Source organism: Brienomyrus brachyistius, chromosome 5 (genome assembly GCF_023856365.1).
Source record: "Brienomyrus brachyistius isolate T26 chromosome 5, BBRACH_0.4, whole genome shotgun sequence".
NCBI classification, from domain to species: Eukaryota; Metazoa; Chordata; class Actinopteri; order Osteoglossiformes; family Mormyridae; genus Brienomyrus; species Brienomyrus brachyistius.
This window is the reverse complement of record NC_064537.1, coordinates 30,294,425-30,311,178: the sequence shown is the minus strand read 5'-3', so window position 1 is coordinate 30,311,178 and position 16,754 is coordinate 30,294,425. Positions and strand designations below refer to the sequence as shown.

The following is a 16,754-nucleotide window of genomic DNA, read 5'->3' as shown; positions in this document are numbered from 1 at the left end:
TTCGTCGGGTAGTTTAGCTCTGAAGGATGGACAAGACTGAGGAGGAAGTAAAACAGGAGGAGAGAGAGAGAGCAAGAGAGAGAGATGGGAAGGGAAGGAGGATGTGCAGAAGGGTAGAGGGGGAGGGGGGAGTTAGGGAGGGAGAGAGAGCAGGAGGGAGGGGAGGGCACACGGGTGGCCGCACCGTGCTGACAGGAGGTGTGCGGCACTCCTGAGCCAGGGGTGGATTCATGCCTTCATTTGATGTGATTTCTGGTGGATTCTTCCTTTTTGACTGAGGACAGAATGGGCTCCGTACAGTGTCATGTCACACTAGAAGGGCTCTGAGGTAATGGGGAGTGACTGAGGGCAAGATGGCTTACATACAGGTAAGTCTGTGCTGGCGTCTCCCGACATCACGTCTCAGGAGAACCCTGCGCTTTCGCTACATTCGCTGCGTTATTTTTTTTTTTTCCAGAATTTGAGAGTTGATTTTATGTAAAAATTCACAGGCGGCTTTATTGCGTTTACAGGCGATGGTGAGATTGATGGTTACTTTCGTAAAAGTTTGTGCGGTTCCTCCTTTTTGCTAACAGCATCCAACAGGTTGCAGGACCCGAGTAATTTTTGCGCCTGCTGGATATTGAAGACTGTCACAAGGCTTTCAGCTGTGTTTGCCCCTCTGTGTGTGTGTGTGTGTGTATGCATGTCAGATGGGTTACTCCGCCATCCCTTGCGTGTACCTGTGTGGCGTGACGGCCCAGCCCGTGTTCGTGTGCATGGACGTGGTGAAGCACCGTCCGTCTGCTGTTCTGCACACCATGTCTGTGGCTCCAACGGGGGTCTGGGCAGCCAGATGGGATCTGTAACAGGCTCCCTCCTACTTCTGGCCCCGGCTCCAGTAGTCCGTCGTGGTCGGCAGGGGGAAAGAAGCGGGGAGGCAGCGCTCAGGTCGCGATCACCATGGTTACAGCTACAGCTAATTGCAAGGACAGGGGGAAGGGGGGGGGGGGGGGTGGGCAGCTGGGAGGAGCCAGTCTGGGTGGAGGAGACACATAACATATTAGCCACGGGTAAACAACAGGGATGCAATCAGCTCTGCCTGCGATGCTCCAGGCGGTCCGGTCACCGGGTTAACATGGCTTGCAGGTTTTCATCAGGAGTGCCCGTCGTTTTCTGTGTGGTGCTTTGCCTCATCTTACGCTAAACAGGCATATTATGAAATGCGTATATGTGTCACCGTGCAGGATATCCAAACATAATCAGCACAGGTAGATGGCAGGGCTGGACTGGGATTTAAAATCGGCCCCGGACTTTGTGATTCCCCGTGATAAATTTTACCGGCCCCCAAACCCATCAGCCCTGGTAGATAAAATGACTTTGCCTGATGCCAGATGGCCAGTCCAGCCCTGGTAGATGGGTAAGACCCCATGGCTGATCCCCATGTCATCGGCGCCTTCCTGAGACCACAAGCCACCTGCTGCTGAAGAGCCCTCTGAGATTGCTTTGGATTATACTTAGTCCCTGATGTGCGTTACTGCACCACTCTCAAGAGTTTCCTGTGAACAGGTGAGGAATGGGAAGATGGCAAAATCACGTCGACTGCATCCTGCGATTCTAAACTGTTTTCCTTTCTCTCTCCCTCTCTGCCCTTCTCCCGCTTCCCCTCCGGTATCTTCCCATCTGTGGCTACGAAAAAGGACAGCTGGAACCTATCAATGAGGTAAAAAAGCCGAGTTGCACACATCTGAATCTACCAGCCTTGTCCAGAAGGACTCTAATATTCAGTTTGGCAAATATAAGAATAAAATTCATAATATTCATAACAGACCTTTCCTTATATCTCACTGAAATCCTCTACTAGTGCGCTGACTCAATGCAAGAGAAGACAGTGAGCACTGTAGGTAGTCAGGCCCATCAGGTTCACACACACATGACTGGTGAATAAAGATATTTAAACACAAATGATTTTTTTTGGATTCTTGTTGTTGCCCTATTCTGTGATCACCCAATCTCACGCAGTGCTAAACCACAAGGACTGTTATTTTTATTACTTAGAGTAAAAGGTATTCATTGTTTTAAGGAACCAAGGCGATGCCATCAGAAATATCACTGTATTTGTCAGGTTGTATATTTGTATGTAACATCATCAGCAAGCACCAGCTTAGACAAGCCACAACTCACTTATTCTAAGCATTAAATCTCTGGTTTGTTTTTTCATGCTTATATACTACCAATCAAAAATTTTTACACACACTGAGATTTTCTATATTTGCATGTTACTCACTTAACATTTGCTTAAAAATACACTCAGTATTCTTTGTTAACAAATAAATTTACAGTATGTTGTACCATTTGAGTACCTTTATTAGCAAGGAAATGTGATGTCTTTGATTCATCAAAGTAACCACCTCTAGCAGTTATAACAGCAGAGAAAATTTGAGGCTTTCTTTCGACAAGGGTCATTAAATACTGCCATATTTCATGGGAGGAAACTATTGCTTTTAAAGTTAAAGGACAGCCTAGAATTTGACTATGCCATCACCATACAACCAGTTCATACGATGAGAGACATGCACTGTTATGTACTCTTTCATTATTATTAAGATTATTATTTTGACAATATTTTTATTTATAGTTGTTCAATCAGCTTTCCAATACTCAACAAAAATTAAAAATCTGCAGCTTATGAAATAAAGGGAAAATATAAAAAAATTGTGGTGTGCAAAAAATTTTGACTGGTAGTGTATGTGAAATGTAATGGTTTATCAGTTTGATCATAGGTAAGGCATTGATTTTAGATTTAAAGGTGCTTAATATAAGTGAATGTTTGAGCTGAGTGACCTGATTGAGCTTGGAGTGTTGGCTTGTTGTTCAAAGCATCAGGAAGTAGGTGATTTGGTCTGCTGTCTGCCTGTTACCAGTGATGCCTGTCGTCTATGTTGGAGGAAATTTTAAATAAATAATTTCAACTAGAAAGTCCTCATCAGAAATCCTTTACAGAAAGCTGCATGTTGCCTGAAGAACCTTTAACACCATCAGAATTCTGCTCGATAAGATTTCAATAAGAGCCGAGTCACATTCTCTGAAAATCATTCAACCTGTCATCCAAAAGTGACATTTGAATAGCAAAGCTTCATCTTAATATTGCATGAAAATGGAACCAAACTGGGCTTTTAATGTCACAAAAGACCGAACCAAAATGAGCATCTTCTCCTTCTGTTCAAAGGAAGGAACCTGACTTGTCTTAGCAGCCTGACACCAGTACCGAGAAGCTGCTGTATCAAAGAAGATGCAATTCTTAACCTTGATGTGAGCTCTGACCAAGGGCATAACTTTGGGTTGAGCATCAGGGGGGTTGAGGCCTCCATCCATTTAAGGGGATCCAGGGGGGTGTATTAGCTGGTTTTGATTGGGAGGGGTTACAACAACCCCATCTCCCCCATAATTTATGCCCATGGCTCTGACAGTCATGTAGATTTCAGGGCGCTTTTGTTTCCTGATGTCTCAATAGCTGCAAATCTATTCAAGACTGGCATAGTGCCCTTGATTATTAGGCGAGGACTGAGTGGACTGAATAGCCACTGCACCATGTTGCTTTTTTGTTATTTCATTTTCACATTAGTGGGGCTGTGTACAGTGAGCATGTGAGATCGGTGCAATGGCCCCTCTTCTAACACATCCTGTTGCTCTCCCTCACTCAGGGTCTCCTGTCCAAATTGTCCAACTTCCTGTTGTGCCGCTGGACATGCCAGTCCTGTTGGCAGACCTGCTGGGAATGCAGTTGCTGTCCGGTGGGCGATGATGAAGTGGAGATCTTGGGACCTTTTCCTGCCCAAACCCCCTCTTGGCTGTGAGTGACCCCTCCCCCACCCCATACCTCCACATACCTTTTTCCCTCATAGTGCCTGCGACCGAGACTTTCTCAAGTTAGGGCATTAGTCATTAGCCTTGCCGCCATTCCTGTGCTAACATTGCTATTGATACCAAATGCTTATTTATTTGGTCTTTAGGGTCTGTGGCAGATTTTCTAAAAACAATAGATGAAGCTTATCTCAGGCAGAGGTACCCCCTAGGTGGAATGCCAGTCCGTCATTGGACACACATATACATGCAGTCCCTCGCTGTGTCTTTGGAGAACTGGAGAGAACCGGAACATCCTAAATGTAGCTTCTAATACAGGGTGTCCTGCGGCTTGTGGCTGACACATCAGCTGTTTTTGATGTGGCCCATTTGCGTCGAGCCCCCTGCTCATTTGTAGATGCCACCCAACTGCAAATCCAGCTGTTCTGGTGCTTTGTGGAGAGGCATGGAAAACAGCTGGGCTGATGCCCAGCCGCTGGTCTGCACAGGGGAGCAGGGGGCTCGGAGGTGGGGGCCGATGAGTCATGCAGCCTGTGGTGGAAAGGTATTAGGCAGCAAAATGAGTCACTTTGTATGTGGTGGAGTCAGTGTTATGTACAGATGAGTGGCACGCAGTCACATTCCAAGTGGTCTTCTCTGTGACAAACATTTAGGAAATGAGTGTGTAGCCATCAATACAACATGATTGGACCTTTCTTAAAGTTATTTTCATTCTATGGTCAAAAGGGTAGCGTTGGTATGAAATTGTGTGACATTTTAGGCTGTCTTTGTGAATAAAATATTGTAAAAGAGTAACACTTTACATGATGCATGTGAACCCAGCACTGACAAGGGCTGTCAGGCAATTAATTTTTTTAATCGCAATTAATCACATAAACAGGGCGATTAATCACACATTCAATCACATTATAATTTGTTGAAAATTAGCGGCAAAGTTGTGCTAGACTCACAATCTTCCACAGAGACAAACTCAGAGCAGGCTTAAATACCAAAAGAATAACATGATCGAACAAATTAACTCAATGATGCAATGAGCTAAATTGACAGACTACACGTAAAACAATCAACCAATAATGCAATGAGTGATAAACTAAAGAACCTAGCTGACCAAAAAGTTAACACTGAAGGATAAACAAGATCCTGAATCCCTAGCATTAACTTTAACTTGTGATGTACAGATTATTCATTTCCAAAAAAATATTACTCAAAAGCAAGTACAAGCTGAATTTTAAAGCTTTCAAAAAGGCTTGATGAACAGATGGCAATAAGAAACTAAAAGGTATTGTATTATAAGCTGGGATTTATATTTTTTTATCACACATGGACATACAATATTTAATCCTGACCGTGTTAAATTTAAAGCTAAGTGTTAAGGGGTTCACTATATGTGTAAGTTTATATGTAGATTTTTTTTCTTTTTTATTGAATATAAATCTTAGAGTTCCTGAGTACTCCATAATTCTCTTCCTCCATGCTGGGACTCTCTCTAGCATCATGTGACCACTGTAACTGAGAGCACTGTGTCACGTTGAGGGGGCGGCGGTCTGCTTAACACCAAGGAGTACCAAATGTTCTCCTGCCTTTGAAGAGCATGGCGATTCAAACTGCCATGTTCTTAGACAGTATCAGTGCCTTCCCTTTTCCTCTCCAGCCAGGTTCGGTACTGTTCCTTGTACATCTTCATCCTCCCTGTAGGGGATATCGATGGCAGGCCGCAGGCCTGGAGTTTTAGTAATCCTGTTACTCAGTTTTCGCCAGCGTGTGGAACCTGTTGCCTTCCTGAGAGGATCGCACTCTTCTCTGGGAGACACCAGACGTGTTTTCATGTATTAGCATGCCAGATGTTATCTCCAAGCAAGACCCTGGCACTGAGTCCTGTTTGTCATCCATGACTGACTAATGCATCAGGCCCAACATCTTACAACCTGTGCAGCAGAAGCTCATCTGCAAAGCCGTATGTTATGGTTTCTCTACTGTAAACACAGATAACGATGATGTTTCTGGCTGGTACCAGAAAATATGGCTCCTTCTATATTAATGGTGAGACTTCATTAGGCCTTTGTACAAGCAGGAGAACAGATAAATGGGAATTATTTATTTTTAACGTATCCCATTAATCGGTCTTATGAGGCACACCCACGTCATTGCTCTCAGATGAAAACCACGTACAGTATGTCCACTTATTGAGGAGTGTGACTTTTTACTCTAGATGGCATACGTCCGTTCTCCTCTGTCTACTGATAGCATTTGCCATCTAATTGACCAATGAAATGAGGTTTTATGAAATCTATCTATTTAACTAATGTTTATATTTGTACTAGTTAACACATTCACGATGGCTGTTTGGATTACTTTACAGTATATCTAAGTTTAACAACTCAACATTGATATTTAGCTAACAAACATAATTGCTAAATTTGAATATAAAGTAAGATTAGTTTGCATCTTGTTGAAACTGACGTATTTTCCTTGCTGACAAAATCCATGTAAGTCCATTTAAAAAATTAAACCGTTCATTAAGTAAATGAATGTGCGTAAAATAAGTTTCAGTTGGTGGTGATAAGGTGTCTCATTACGTTGTCCTAGATTTATTTTCTAACGTAGTTTCTGAAAAAATGTGTTTTTTCACACTTGTGAAATAATGGATTTTTGGAGATAATGTTGAGAGCGACAATGTAGAGTAGAAAATTGGGCTGAGAGAACAGGGCCAGCCAATTTTTTGGCACTCCAAAAATCATGATAGATGTCTTCAGTGGACTTCCGTATGATGAAGAGATGCAGTGAAAAGATACAGACAAGGCAGTTGTGTGTTCAGGTGAATGGGGCATGTTAAAATTCCTTGCTTTAAGTGTTCTTTAAGCTATTTAAGTAATAAAGAGAAAAAAAATTGTTAAACAGAGGCGGCAGGATTTGAACACACAAGAGAGGAGTTAGTGGCCATATACTCCACTCACTGAGCCATGTGGCAGTCGGGAGACCAGGTGCAACACACTAAGGACTTTGACAACAGGGAGGACAGGATGGCCAGCGACACCTGCTGGGCAAACGGGGAGAAGACACGATAGACTCGGACAGACAGGTGCTGACACCATTATGATCTGACATAATTTGTTCATGTGGAATGAAGAGATATTACTAAACCTTAAAAAGACTATACAGTTGGACCTTGAGGATCAATAGCTGTGCACAAGAAACTAAGAAGGCTTCCTTTTAAAATATAAAGTTTATCCAAGCGCTGAAATTGAAGATGAAATTTTTGAATTGTCGATATAACCTTGACAAAAGGAAAAATACACATTCTTTGAATGTGTTTTGAATGTTTCTCAGCTTGAGTAGATTAAAATATTTTATTCATTTAGGTCAGTTAGGTTCAGTTAGGTGTGTTTAATGTTGGGGTGTCCATATTTTCTTACAACAGAATCAGCTGTTTTCTTCCTGCAAGACTTCAAAAACCCTATAAAAATGTCAATTGAATTCATTCATCAAAACCCCACATGCCAACTTAAGGAGATTAGATCCATCCATCCATTCATTTTCTGAAACCACTTGTCCAATTCAGGGTCAGGGGTGGTCCGAAGCCTATCCCAGAGGCTACGGGAGCAAGGCAGGGAACAACCGAGGATGGGGCACCAACCAATCACGGAGATTAGATCAACAAAGCTAATTCTTTTCCCCCTCAGGGTGAACGAGTACAACACTGAGAAAGAGACGAGCCAGGACACCCCGGGCTTCGACCATCCTGCCACTCCCCCGGACAGCTCTCAGAACAGGCATTCCTCCAGCTCGGACACCTCCCGCTCCAGCTATAGCTTGGCACACCGGCTATCCAGTGAGTCTCCTTTTCTGCTGTGGCATTAAAGAAATTGACGTGCTATTGGCTGCAGTCCCAGGGGGCATCTGCTGTTGTACCTTTGAAGTGGGAGTTAAATATTTTCAGGAGAATATATCAAAGAAAATCATAACTCTGCATCCTATATACACCATGTTTTATCAAAAATGCTGAAAAAATGTGTGGATTGCACTTACATTATATGTTTCTGGCTGAAGTTTTCTGCAGTAAATGCTGTACCCTTAAAAAATATATCAACCAGACAAGGTCTTGTCATGTGAGTTGTCCTGTTATCATTGGAATTGTCCACTCATCCATCTATCCATTCATTTATCCATCTTCTGACCATTTATCCTGCTCAGCGACAGAGAGCCAATCCTAGGAACAGGACAATAGGCTCTAGCAGAGTAGTTACTAGTATGTAAGTATTAGTATTATTATAATGATGTATTTTAAGCAGGTCTGGAGTCTCGGAGACCCAGTTCCCCACTTGTCGACCTCAAGCCTATTGAATTCTGGGCAATGGGTCCCAGGAAGGAGCCAGTGCAGCCGACAGTCTTACGCAAGCCCTACGAAAGGTCTGAGGACTACTTCCACAAGCTGGAGCCCCGGCTGTACTCGGCGGACTCTAGCGGCGACGACGTGGACTCCCTGACGGACGAGGAGGTGGCCTCGCGTTTCCAGCTGGGCATGCTGCACTTCAGTGTGCAGTTTGACCTGGTGCACGGCCACCTGAGCGTGCGCGTCATCGAGGCACGTGACCTGCCCCTGCCCGTCTCCTGCGATGCCTCCCGCCAGGATATGGCCCACTCCAACCCCTACGTCAAAGTAAGCCTGCTGCCCGACAACAAAAACTCCCGCCAGACCGGTGTCAAGCGCAAGACCCAGAATCCTGTGTTCGAGGAGCGCTTCACGTTCAACCTGCCCTTCCTGGAGGCCCAGCGTCGCACGCTACTGCTCTCCATCATCGACTTTGACAAATTCTCCCGCCACTGTGTCATCGGTAAGGTGACGCTGCCTCTGGGAGACGTGGACCTGGTGAAAGGTGGCCACTGGTGGAGGGCCCTGGTGCCCAGTTCCCAGGTATGCTTAATTTGATCTCTTGTATCCTGAGCATGGCAGCCTTCACGCATAATTAACTAGCAGGATATCAGACCAACTTGCATGATGATTAGGAGAATGAGCCGGTTTATATTGCTGGAAACATCACGCTCCCAGGCAGGACTCCAGGTCAATGTTGATCACAGGAAATCAAACGCATGGTCCTCAGGGACAGATTATGGGTTGTGTGGGCCCCTGGGCAAAACGTTCGCGAGGGCCCCCCCCCCCCATCACCACCACCACCACCACCAGCACCACCACCACCACAACCACCACAATTCAAGGGTCCTTGGCAGTCAAACGCCCTCCCTATAGGGACAGGGGCCCTTGTAGGCAGAGGATCAAAGAATGTAGGCCCTCTAAAACAGACAAACGAAAATACATTGTTGATAAGCGTTGCAAATTGTTTTGGGCTAGGGGCCCCACGGGCCCCCTGCACCCCAAGGGCCCCTGGGCAGCGGCCCCGCTGGCCCGGTCCGTAATCCGTCCCTGATGGTCTTCCATAAGCCTGAGCCGTGACCGCTGCGGCTGCTGTTTGTAACATTCCTCTAACATCATCTCAGAATGAGGTGGAGCTGGGAGAGCTGCTGCTATCGCTCAACTATCTGCCCAGCGCTGGGAGGCTAAACGTCGATGTCATCCGTGCCAAACAGCTGCTGCAGACGGACATGTGCCAAGGCTCAGGTACCCTGACGCCGAAAAGCACCCTGTCCCTGTCAGTCACATATCCCCATGCTCCTGAAGCAATTATTATAATAATAGTAATAGTAGTAATAATAAGGTGAAAGAATTACAATATCAGATCTTTGATGCTTTATTTTAGGTGTCATACAGGATATTGCAGCATGTGTAATGTGCTGCTACCCAACATGACATTAGGGTGCCCCTGGCATTCTCCAGATCCTTTCGTCAAGGTTCAGCTAGTGACCGGGTTGAAGCTGGTGAAGACCAAGAAGACGTCCTGCATGAAGGGCACCATCGACCCTTTCTACAATGAGTCTTTCAGCTTCCGGGTGCCGCAAGAGGAGCTGAGTGAAGTCAGCCTGGTGTTTTCAGGTACACTGCTGTGCACTTCCTGCAGATGCCCTGTTCTTTGGACGAGGCTTAACATGCATTGGGACGGTAGTAGGGTAACCAGATAATCCATGTCAAGGAGGACAGTTTGAGCTAGGACTGGGTTTGTAAACTTCTATTGCAATTAAAACAACCTGGATTTCACTTAAGAACTGAGATCATGCTGTGTGTTAATTAGTCAGTCTCCTGTAATCAAGCATGTGTCACAAATGTTTATGTCAAACAGCTGGATGAGTCTTTCAATCAAGGAAACAAATCAGTCAAAGCACAAGAAGAACTATTTCGCCAAGCACAGAAGCCCTTCAGTCCTTCCTTACTTGGATTATCTCTTCACCCTAGACAGTACAGTAGGTTATCTTCTGTCTGCTCTTCCTGGAGAGGGCTCTGGTAGGAACCTGCCTAGCGGGTCAAACTAGACCTTTTTCCAGTGGGACGGTGGGTCATGTTCCAGGTATGTCTTTCATGATCAGCGTCTTTGATAATTTATTGACTTTATGGATGCTTGGGGATGACAGTGATAAGCTGGACAGGTTCATAATAAGTGTAGTTTTACCAGTGTGAGCTTTTAAGAATGGGATGAAAAATAAGTGAAGAAATGCTTACATTCACAGCTCGCTGAGACTGACTCTGTCAACTTGAATCTTGAATCACCAGCTCCTACAGATGATTCTAATTTCTAAAACCAGAGAACCTGTAGAAATCAGCCCAGCACATGATACAAAGCTGCTTACTGATTTTTTTCATCTTTTTCCTCATCAGTGCAGGATATTAAATTTAAAAGAAGAGCATTAGATATAGCATTAGCATAGATATAGATATCAAATGTCTTTCAAAAGCTTAAACGCTTTGATAATGATCTTTTTTTTAAATCAAATATTGCATGTAGCTCACCATGTGTAATGGCAAGTCAGCTGTATTATAACCAAGCTGAAATCATTTTACGTACAAATATGTCACTTATGACATTACAATAGTTCCATTTCTGCGTCACATTGTACTCACAGATCATTGACTTCACATGCCTGTTTGTAGCCAAGTATTTGTCTTTCCTTGATGATGTGGATTGCTAGGTTGTCTTTCCATGTAGGCACTGGTTCTTTGGAGGCATCTGGATATGTGATATGTGAAGGTTTAGAAGATGGTAAGACAGTGGCTAGGAAACCCCACAGAAGTAAGGGCAGCGTGCCCCTCTGCCTAGATATATGAAAAATCAGCATGATAAGTGATGCTGAGGTTGGAGGCTAATCAATAGTGATGACCAAATGAAGCTTCATGAACCATGTGCTGAATTTTTTCACTCCACTAGATGGTGCTCTTGGCGTGCTTTGAGGCATGCTTTGAGCCCCTTTTTTGAACACCAAAGAGCACCATCTAGTGGGGTCAGAAAATATAGCAAGTAGCTCATGAAGCTTCCTTTGACCATCACTACTACTGCACTTTAGATTTTTTTTTTTGATGACTGCATAATTGCGCAATGTTTCAGCCTGGCGGCTGGTGTTGTGACACCCACAGCACAGGCTGGCCTTCCCGGAGTGGCATTCCACAGCCCAGCTTTAAGTTATTGCGTCTGTGGGTGACTCACACCATATTAAAAATGCACTGGTGTGGCTTTGCATGGTGACCCATAGAGCGCAGAGGAAGGCAGTCACTCCCAGCGGTAAAATGATTAGGGAAGAGGCATCATCAAAATGAGAGAGGTTCCTCTCTGAAGGATGCTGTACTTCACCTTTGCGGGACTGAATAATTCACTACTAATTCCCCACAAGTGTGTTTCATAAACCTTTTGTAGGCGGCACCCCAGTAATAAGTCACTGCTCCTCGTTTTTCTATAACTGATGGTCTGTTTGGCACATATTTATTATAGCAGGTGAGAGGCAAGAAAAAGAGGAACCAGACAGCAGCCAGAAAGTGAGCATTGTCTGGGAAAGAGAATTATTTCAATTTACATGCTAAGTTGCTTTACACCAATGATGCGAATGACTATCTTATGTAAATGGTGCTTTCCAGAGTGTAGCACATATTAGACAGTAAGCTAATATTCAGAACTTGTAGTCGACATGTTGAATGCAGAAGAAATGGACAGAGGTAAAGGTCTGGGTGACTTTGACAAGAGCTAATTCATTATCATCAGACGACTGGGCCAGAGCATCTCCAAAACAGCAAGCCTTGTGGAGATCTCATGGTCAGCTGTGGTTAGTACCTACTGAGACTGGTCCAAGGAGGAGAAAACCATGAACCGCCAACTGGGTGTTGGGGACTAAGATTTCATGCGACATGAGAATGAAGGCTATCCTGTCTGGTACAAACAGAAGGGCTGATATGGAATAAATATCAGATCATTTTAATGACGATCACGGGAGTACTGTGTCACGACACAATGCATCGTGCCCAAAGATGCTCAACGCGACTCGGCTATCTGCATCGTGCAACAGGAATGGGATTCGTGGGGCCAGGTAACCTTCTATTACTCCAAGCTCATGTGTCCATTGTAGGCACATTTGATGGTAGGAAGGGTCAGGAAGGGCACTCTTACTGGCTTTTGGCTACGCAGTCCCATACGCAGCAGCGCTCAATGTGTATCACGACACAGTACTCCTTATATGCCATTACTATATATATATATAGTAAGAGAGAAAGAGAAAAAATCAGGATAGAAACTAGAATCTCATCTTTAAAGACACACATGCTGTCAAGGAGTTGACGAGGCATAAGTGCTTCCAATGAATGGCCAGGGACAACAGTAAACGGGATTGGAGCAAAAGCTACACAGCATCTTTCAACTTAGCAGGAACCCAATAAGACTATTCGATGGCCACATGTGTGTCCTCTTTCCTCTTTTGCAGTCTATGGCCACAACATGAAGAGCAGCAATGACTTTGTGGGCCGCATCGTGATTGGCCAGTTTTCCACGGGCCCCCCCGAGGCCAACCACTGGCTGCGGCTACTCGGGTCACAGCGCACCCCTGTGGAGCAGTGGCACAGCCTGCGGTCCCGCGCTGAATGTGACCAGGTCTCGCTCGCCTCGCTAGGAGTGACGTGACAGCCTGTAAGTCCATTAGGGGGAAGCGGTGGCATGTCGGAAACCACAAGATGCAAGAAGACAGGAAACAAGAGGTCTGGGCAGACAAGAGTTAACAGCTGCTTGCATTCGTGTCCACTTACTCGGAATTCATTTCTTCTTATCTACCCTGTCCATTTGGAAACGATAGGTGCCTTTACCTTCCTCTTCAGCATCGTAAATCCCTTGAGGAGAATGCTCACCTAGAGTGATCTACAAGCTAGCAAATGGCCATGTTGTCGTTTGCCCCACTATATTATAGACTCAAGGACACTATATCCATCAGTATACTGTAACCATACATCCCTGTTTAGTTCTTCCATTGTCCTCTCAGTTCCTGGGAAAGCCACATATGTCCATCAAGCCAAAGCCTTCATACACATTATCAGTTATTGTGACAGCTATTTACAATTAAACCTAAAATGCTGCTGATTTCTGTACTACTTTCATTCATGTTTCTTAACCCCATCTGTTTGTGCGATGTACGTAACTCACTCCGTGTGAGGTCTTTACTGATGACTGTGGATCAAGCTCATGCTGTTCAAGAAACGCAGGACCTGCACACAAACATGACAAACTTGGCAGTCGATGTGAAACCTGACGCCTATCTCTTCCAGAGGTGGTCTTTTCAGAGCCCTTGCCTATGCCTGTGCAACATATACAGTCCTGTGCTTAAATCCAGACATAGTTTTTTTACGGCTGACCTTTGGTTCCTTAATTGCAAACCGTGTCTCGTGCCATCGATTCCTGTTAAGCACTGTCTGTTGAGAATATTGTGCGCTAATTGTCAGAGAAAATCTACGTAATTGTGCTCTGTGCAAAGCTGATGTGTGTACAGGTGCTGACAGTGAGGAGCTGTGTTTCCTTTAGCCTAAAATGTTATTAAAAATATGTATATAAATATAACAAAATGATAAATGTTTATATTCACAGTGGGAGAAGCAGCCAGCATTAGCTACAGCTGTTTGTTATCCACAATGCATGTTATACATTCCAGTGATGTGTAGTGGGTCTGTAAAGCTGAACCACACAAATCAGACATGGAGAAAAACTGGAGGAAAAAAAATGCGTACAACATAACATGCAAAAATATGTTTGTTGGAACGGTTCATGTACTGGAAAGTCACGCTAATTAGCACATCTGTACAAAACCTGACAGCAACCAACCAAGCAGTCAAAATATGTGCAATTGCAGTAAGCTACACATGTAGAAATGTTTATTGCTACGTTATTGTTATTACACAAAAGTTACATTTTTTTTCTATGTGCAAGCATTACTTAGAAAAAAGGTCATTATTGGTAATAAGGATAAAGTAGTAATAAATGTATAAGCATTACTTTAATTTTCAGAGTAAGCAGGCTTTATACACTGTATCTGAGAAACTAAGCAGTAATACCCACATGCATTATTTATTAATTAGAAACATCTTCTCGCCGTTTAATTGAGGACAATATCAGGGTGTACAAAAGTAGCAACACACAACGCCATTACTCCAGCGATCATTTGGTTGCTCTGATAGTAGTGGCTGACTACTATATGAATACCATGTCATCAGATTTACCTAAAACAGGGGTATATTATCAAACAATATACATGTAGATTTCTTACTTTTCCAATGAAAATATTGAACAAATATATACTAATATTCTGTATAGAAATAAAAAGTGCTTATTTTTAGTGAAACTGTTTATGAGCCTGAAGGTTCCCTGATATCTCAAACCTATAGTGGTTTGTCATTGACTAAAAGCAATTGTGGGGATTTAAAGAGGCAATGGGCGTTGAGAACCATAATGTGCGAATGTAATCATTTAGGGGAGGGATAGAAGGGTTCAGCAACTGGATCTTTATGAAGGGAAAGCTCACAGGCTAGCTGATGAAGGCTTAGACTGCTTTTAAATGGTCCATCCTTCAGAAATCCCATGATGAATATCATGTATGTATTTGACCAAGCGAACTCTATGCTGTATTGTGACATCATTATGGTTGTTACTGTTGCAGTGGTATTTCTGTTTGTATGTACATGTTTTGTGTCTCTCAATGTGACCTTGAAGGACTTCTCATTCAGTGTACCTTCATATTAGTGTCCTTGGCAATAAATGGTCAATGTCTCTCTCATTCGCCGTATGCTGTTTACCTACATTGTAAAGTTTCTCACTCTTGACAGACACCTAGCAGAAAAAAAACATTCTGAACGCGTAATGGTCATTATTAATATTGGTATTTTATTCACAGTGATTGCATAATTGACATTATGTAACAATGAAAAAAAAAACAATAATTTCGGTGACTTGTTAGTGTCCTCATTGTAGCCGCTGCCATAGTAACGCAATAAAGCGTTTTAATACTCTGATGGGAATACTGTTGATTGCTGTATTGTAAGGTGTGCCAGTATACCACCAAATTTGACTCAGAAATGTATCATGTCTTGGGCTGTTTATAGGGTGGGTGCCTTATTGTTATAACAATAACAATATTTAAAAAGTAAAAAGTCTTTAGCATTAGTCTATTTCGAAAAAGGCACTGGATACTCAGTGTGTCTTATTGTGTCTTAAGGTGACCATTCTAAGTATTAAATGCTCAGCTGTTAGTCTGCTAACATCAGTATGATCCTTATCACTTTTCCTGTCATCCTCACTACTCTCTGGGCAAAGTGAAGGATGTGATCTGCCGTGATCGTTGATGTGCCATGATCGCGTGTTTCATTTATTTATTGACAATAAAGAATGTATGTATTTAAAGAGGCCCATAGTTCTGCAGATTAAATCAACTGTGGTCTATGCACTCCTGCTGCTTTCAACTGCCTTTTGCCGATATTACGAAAAGCAAGTGTTGCTAGGAAAAAATGGCATGCAGCTATGTCAAAGCGTCACCCAGGCTGAAATGACCTGTTTGGGATTAGAAGCTGCTCTCATTTTCCTATGTATTCAAGTTTAGAAGCTGCTCTCACTTTCCTGTTTGTTCGGGATTAGAGGCGGCTCTCACTTTCCTGTTTGTTCGGGATTAGAGGCGGCTCTCACTTTCCTGTTTGTTCGGGATTAGAGGCGGCTCTCACTTTCCTGTTTGTTCGGGATTAGAGGCGGCTCTCACTTTCCTGTTTGTTCGGGATTAGAGGCGGCTCTCACTTTCCTGTTTGTTCGGGATTAGAGGCGGCTCTCACTTTCCTGTTTGTTCGGGATTAGAGGCGGCTCTCACTTTCCTGTTTGTTCGGGATTAGAGGCGGCTCTCACTTTCCTGTTTGTTCGGGATTAGAGGCGGCTCTCGGTCACCTGTAGCTTATTTTCCATAGATCTCTGAATAAGTTTTAGTTGAATTCCGGATTTAAGACACCGTTTTGTCGAGACAGCCTGTCGTGCACATTTTTCCATTTGGCTTTTCATTCTTTAGTAAAAAGTAAAACTCCTGCATCAAGCCTCCTGTGTGATTTTCGTCCATGATTTCCACACTACACAAATCTGATATTAAATCTACAGGAGGAACGCGAGCCATATCACCATATTGCTTTCCCTTGCTGTAGGGTGCTTTCAGTCACGTGCTGCGTCTTCACCCCTGCGATCGGTTGTGGCGTAATGCCACAGCTGTCCAGCATTTACATCACCGTTTGAACTACAGCTGAGAAGCCAGCCTACGTCACAGATGGTCAGTTCCACAATATACACTCATACACAGCACCTTTAACTCCCCAATCCCTCACAACAGCTTGCTACGAAGATGAAAAACTTAATATGTAAAATGATCTCTCCATCTGCTAAAAATGCACTTATTTAATGGCCATACTAGCATTATATCATCCAAAGATTATAAGAACAACATGTATAGCTTATATTGCACTGGAATGTAGATGAATTAGA

At 43.6% G+C, this 16,754-nt stretch overlaps 1 protein-coding gene across 5 annotated transcripts; it reads left to right on the top strand.

The window, feature by feature from the left end:
- Nucleotides 1-160: 160 nt before the first annotated feature.
- syt17 (synaptotagmin XVII) lies at nt 161-15,767 on the top strand. 5 transcript variants are annotated; one of them, XM_049015170.1, is made up of 9 exons: nt 161-368; nt 1,374-1,548; nt 1,685-1,702; nt 3,684-3,832; nt 7,524-7,672; nt 8,133-8,755; nt 9,337-9,457; nt 9,674-9,829; nt 12,691-15,767. In XM_049015170.1, exons 2-9 carry the CDS (start codon nt 1,507-1,509, stop codon nt 12,885-12,887), a joined length of 1,455 nt encoding a protein of 484 aa, XP_048871127.1. In that variant the 5' UTR covers nt 161-368; nt 1,374-1,506; the 3' UTR covers nt 12,888-15,767. The 5 variants fall into 5 exon arrangements, with proteins under 5 accessions (XP_048871127.1, XP_048871126.1, XP_048871129.1 ...); XM_049015169.1 differs by having other exon boundaries at nt 8,130-8,755; XM_049015172.1 differs by lacking the exon at nt 1,374-1,548.
- The last annotated feature ends 987 nt before the right edge of the window (nt 15,768-16,754 follow it).

Coding starts and splice junctions, on each gene's coding strand:
- syt17 (XM_049015169.1), top strand. CDS start 1,507: ATGTGCGTTACTGCACCACTCTCAAGAGTTTCCTGTGAACAG. Junction 7,673..8,129: donor CTTGGCACACCGGCTATCCA/GTGAGTCTCCTT, acceptor ATGTATTTTAAG/CAGGTCTGGAGTCTCGGAGA. Junction 9,458..9,673: donor GGACATGTGCCAAGGCTCAG/GTACCCTGACGC, acceptor GGCATTCTCCAG/ATCCTTTCGTCAAGGTTCAG.